This window comes from Amphimedon queenslandica, unplaced genomic scaffold (genome assembly GCF_000090795.2).
Source record: "Amphimedon queenslandica unplaced genomic scaffold, v1.1 AMPQUscaffold_13422, whole genome shotgun sequence".
Classification (NCBI taxonomy): Eukaryota; Metazoa; Porifera; class Demospongiae; order Haplosclerida; family Niphatidae; genus Amphimedon; species Amphimedon queenslandica.
The window spans coordinates 239,823-244,846 of NW_003546342.1; the positions used below are offsets into that span (position 1 = coordinate 239,823).

Genomic DNA, 5,024 nt, shown 5'->3' on the forward strand with positions numbered 1-5,024 from the left:
CATTGTTGAATGGATAAGAGCTTTTATTAGACTCCCTTCTTCTTTGTAAGAACTGTCTAGTGTGGACAAATGTCCATACAAAAGTGATAATACTATGCATTTGGTGAATAGGCTGACATAGTGGTTTTTTGCAATTCGAAATTTTGCAATCATTAATTTCATTTACGCCCACGCCATTTAAAGGGCGGTCCTAATAAACTAACCCCACCTACATTCTAAGTAGCTATAAAATGGCTGAATCAGTTTTGGAAAGTATTCTTAGCGCAAGGGTTTTAAGTGAGACTAGAGTGTAAAATTATGATGGGGTAATCATTTTATTGTAATATAATTGCTCCTATAGACATTAGAGATCTTAATGAAGTGATTGCATTACTTGAGAGGCATCACTGCAGCAAACCATCATATCATCAACTAGGCCTACATCTTCTATTATCTGATAACACACTAAGGAGCATTGAACAAGAACACAGAGGACAGGTTGATCGTTGTTTTACAGAGTGTTTGGCTAGCTGGTTGCGTAAAGCTGATGGTGTGGAGACTCCAACAATAGATACACTGATAGCTGCTCTTAGAGGAATAGGAGAGAATGCTGTAGCTGATGGTATTAATGGAGAAAGACAAAGTGAGATGATGATGATTATTATTATTAGATACTTTGCTTTAGATAATCTCTGTTTTATTACTTGCTTTTATTTTACTTAGATCTTGCTATGTCAAGAAATGAAGTTTCATTAGCCACATCCCAAACATTGCCTACCACCGAAAGTGAGCCAGTATTGAGCATTCGGCCTGTTATGTATTGTAGAGTAGATGCAATCTTTGCTTGCTCCAATAAATTATGAGCTGAAGTATATTACTGCATTTACCTGATTACAAGCCCATGCAGCTCAAATAAATGTACATCTCTAAAATGATTATTATGACTATAGTATGGCACACATTTTACCCAATTTAGGTAGCCCTGTTGTTTAGATTATTCCAAATAGACCACCCAGAGTCAGAATTGCTTGCGTAGGAAGATTATTACAGTTATATGGAGTGTTTTAGGATGAAATAAATTCTGGCTGCAATTTTGGTTGGCAACTTTCAATGGAGAACAAATGGGCCAGCATATAAACAAACCTGTATTAGGAATTCTGGAGCAAATTTAACCAAATCTTTTACAGGAGAAGCTTAAAGGTAGCTGATCGTACATATAACAAGCGCTTATTAGCTATTGATAGAGCTATATAGCAGGTAAATGAGGCATTTTCTTAATTTGTACCTCCATTGACTTCCATAAAAAACTTGCCAACCAAAAAGGTATTGCCAATTATTACTTGTGATATAAATATAATATTAATAAAATTCATAGCTTTTGGAATTCTCACTCTGGGTGGTCATAGCCTAAATTTTAAAGTACAGTCTTCTTATCACCAGGTCACAAATTTGATTTTATGTTTTGGCAGTTTTTATTTTGTTTTTACTCAAATTTATCCCTTGTTAAAGTTTAAGTAATAAATGCCCAGGCTTAAATACAGTACATGTTGAACACTGATGCTTTTACTTTATTTGTCTTAATGTATAGGGCATCCAACACAGCCATTGATTGTTAATCCTGGTAAGGAGAGACAGTAGCAAAATAACTAGCTTATGTATTGTTGTAGGTGTGGATGACCTTGAGCAAAGAATTGACCAAGTTGCAAATTTGCAAGGCATTGCTAACAAATTACATGGAAAATATGTTTCGCTTGCTCTTGCAGTAAAAAAATCACTTGAAAGCAATTGCATTGATATAGAAGATGCAAAATTTTTGATAAAGGAATGCTTAAAGAGAAAAGCTCGTGTTGCTCCTGAGTTGATGACCTGCATTGATATTCTTGAGACAGTTAATGATTTTAAAAACCTTTTCGATTTTCTAAGCAAGCATGATTTCATTGGTTACCTCAATTACAAGCTATTAGAGAAACTAATTGAACTGGTGAAAGATGATAATGAGATTATCAAGCATTTTTTTGAATATGAAAAGGAATATGCCAGGTTATTGAGTGCAGCTTCCTTTGAAGATTTAATACCTTTCTTTGAAAAGCAATCTGATCTCTCTCCTACTGCTCCTCTTGGTTTACCTTATATCTCTTTTCGTCTTGGTTCCCCTTGGCTTCATTCTCGACTTTATACCTGGGTCTCAACCTTTGGTGAATTCTCATGGTCATCTTATGCATTTTTTAAACAATTAAGAAAGAAATGCATTATCATCACTTATGCTATACTACCATGTGTTCTTGATGATGTCATGAGAGATCTCAAGGATCCAGTGATATTGAAGGAGCTAAAGGACAACGACATTACTGTAATTGAATTACCACAAGAAGAGGAAGGTGAGATGATGCAGTGTATAAAATTATTGTTATTTTTTAAATTTTTTTTACAGAAGATTTTGAGAGCAAGGAAGAAGGTACTTTTATATTAGCTTTTATTGGTTTATGTAGAATTATTTTTTATGTTTATGTTTTCAGACCCACAGATTAAATCTACTACTAAAATAGAACCAGTATGCCAGTACAATAGTTAATTTTCAATGGTAATTTTTATATAGAGGGTTGATGCTTCTTCAATCGCATCATCTGAGGGAAACATTCCCACCACAAGCGCTACTACTTTGGTAGGTATAGCTCATTAACAGTTACAACAAATGATGCATATACACACATCTACAATGTAACTAATTACTAGTTCTGTCTATACTGAGTTTGTACTAGTATAAGAGTATTGCACAGCAAAATAGGTCATGCAAGGAGACATACAATATAGTAGGAATATTTGGGGGTGCTTAATATTGGAGATTCCATGATTGCAATGTATTGGCTGTCTTTATTGTGTAATGATTAAATATCTAGCTTAAAATATTATTCTTATAGACAAGTGAATCTAATATAATAATATTCAACAAGAATTGTCTTTTTTAACAGAGGGCTGAGGCTGCATCAATTGGGAAAGAAGTTAAAAGTTCCAGTCTGGTACGATGATAAATTGTATATTAGCTTTATGTAATTACATACATAATGTATTTAGGGCAGGGAATTGATCAGGTCTATAGAATCTCATACTAGACCTGAGGAGGTTATTGGTCTACTTGAAGCTGGAGCTGATCCTAATGTTACTGAGGTTTGTAGCTGAATGTACTGTATTTTTTAAATTTGTTGTAATAGTATTCTGGTGGTCCTTCTGCTCTTATAATAGCCATTGAAAAAGATAATACTGATATTGTTAAATTGTTACTTGAGAAAGGAGCTGATCCTAATGTTACTAAGGTTTGCAGCTGTATTTCTGTATTTTTTAATTTGTTGTAATAGTATTCTGGTGGTCCTACTGCTCTTATTGTAGCCATTGAGAAGAATAATATCAGAGTTGTTGAAGTGCTACTTGAAAAAGGAGTTGATCCTAATATTGGTTCTGATATTGTAAGTTGCCCAGTATGCATGTACAATGTAAGTATATTGAAATATGAGCAGCAGCTAGGGTTTGATTGGGATTTACTACTTTTTAAAAAGATTGAACATGTTAGCTTTCTATAATAATCATTGGCATCAAGACTATGCATTAATAATGTTAATGTACCATTATTATGGTTGGTACTGTAATTTTTGAATGTCCAATATTTTGTTTTGTCCAAAGTTTCCTTAGAAGCTAATATTTGTAGATATACATGTACATGTAAATATTCACGGCTGTAGTAAAATTCTTTTCTCTTTTATCTATAGCACTTAATTACTTCTGATAATAGCTTTTAATGAAAAATGGAACAACAGACACATATTCTGGCTTCTACACTGGCTTGAAAATAGTAGCATGGCCCGTTAATTAGTTTTTATGTGTGGGTGGTAGGGGTTAAGATATAAATGAACTGTGAAATAGACAAAAATCAATACCCCACCAACCATGTAGTCTACATGTATACTTGACTACTCGTACCCAATACATTACTTACACACACATTATTAGCACTTGCTTTAGTATGTTACTCAGCAACATTTAAGCACATGTGTATCTGTTTTTATTAATATGATCATAAAAATAATTGTATCAATATAGTTTGGACGTACTTCCTTGCACCTTGCTAGTGAAACTGGTAATGCTGATATTATCAAATTATTGATAACTAAAGGAAAGGCTGATGTGAATATTGTAAATAGGGTAAAGTTATTTAATTCTATTTGTATCATTTAATGTTTTATTTATAGTGGAACGAAACTCCATTGTTTAAAGCTGTTGAGAGTGGTAGTATTGAAGCTGTTCATATTTTATTATTTAATGGAGCTAGAACTGATCTTGTGGATAATGTAAGTTTTATATTGAAACTTGACTATAGAGCATAAAATTTTGAAGGCTGTACATTTTGGAGATTTAAAATTCAATTTATGCTGCATGCTTGTCTATTCATGATAATTAAATTTGGCAAATTTGCAAGATTTACTGCAAACACTGCACTTAACTGTATTCACTAACACACTACTGTATACTGGGATATTTTTGCATCACTAAATTTCACAAATTTTGCATTTGTAAGATTTCACGAAATAATATTTTCACAAATAGCTTGTAAACTCCATGCACCACATGGCAATGAAAATTTAGAATTTCACAATTTTAATTTTCGCGACGGAACAAGAAAACACAAAATTTGCAAAAATTTGGTTACTCGAAATTATCCCAGTATACGGTATAACATTATTGCCTAATTATACTGTACTGCAAAAAATATGTTGTTAAAACAACCCACTCAGTTTCACTAAACAATAGACTTCCAGAACTGAGGTAACCCTCTAAGGGTAGTTTTAAATAATTTTTTTTGCTGTGTGTGTAGTCATAAAGTTTGATGGGGGGCTAAATTTTGTGAGTGCAAATCATGAATATTAAAATTTTATGCTTGCACATGTGCAGTGATCAGATAATACTGCCTAACAAATATTGTGCACATTTAACATGCTTAATGACATACTGCCTAATTAGTTAATACAATAGCAGGCTGGTTGTCATATTTATTA

At 32.9% G+C, this 5,024-nt stretch overlaps 1 protein-coding gene across 1 annotated transcript in view; it reads left to right on the forward strand.

Annotated features, from left to right (window-relative positions):
- The first annotated feature begins 211 nt into the window (after positions 1 to 211).
- The window catches only part of LOC109581729 (uncharacterized), a 6,307-nt gene continuing 1,494 nt past the window's right edge, over positions 212 to 5,024 (forward strand). The window contains exons 1-14 of the mRNA XM_019996093.1: positions 212 to 276; positions 341 to 622; positions 703 to 765; positions 1,568 to 1,600; positions 1,647 to 2,357; positions 2,411 to 2,434; positions 2,496 to 2,530; positions 2,576 to 2,641; positions 2,949 to 2,996; positions 3,052 to 3,144; positions 3,189 to 3,290; positions 3,333 to 3,440; positions 4,072 to 4,173; positions 4,221 to 4,319. Of these exons, the coding sequence (XP_019851652.1) occupies positions 231 to 276; positions 341 to 622; positions 703 to 765; positions 1,568 to 1,600; positions 1,647 to 2,357; positions 2,411 to 2,434; positions 2,496 to 2,530; positions 2,576 to 2,641; positions 2,949 to 2,996; positions 3,052 to 3,144; positions 3,189 to 3,290; positions 3,333 to 3,440; positions 4,072 to 4,173; positions 4,221 to 4,319 (1,812 nt within the window). The 5' untranslated portion in view covers positions 212 to 230. The remainder of the gene's footprint in view (positions 277 to 340; positions 623 to 702; positions 766 to 1,567; positions 1,601 to 1,646; positions 2,358 to 2,410; positions 2,435 to 2,495; positions 2,531 to 2,575; positions 2,642 to 2,948; positions 2,997 to 3,051; positions 3,145 to 3,188; positions 3,291 to 3,332; positions 3,441 to 4,071; positions 4,174 to 4,220; positions 4,320 to 5,024) is intronic.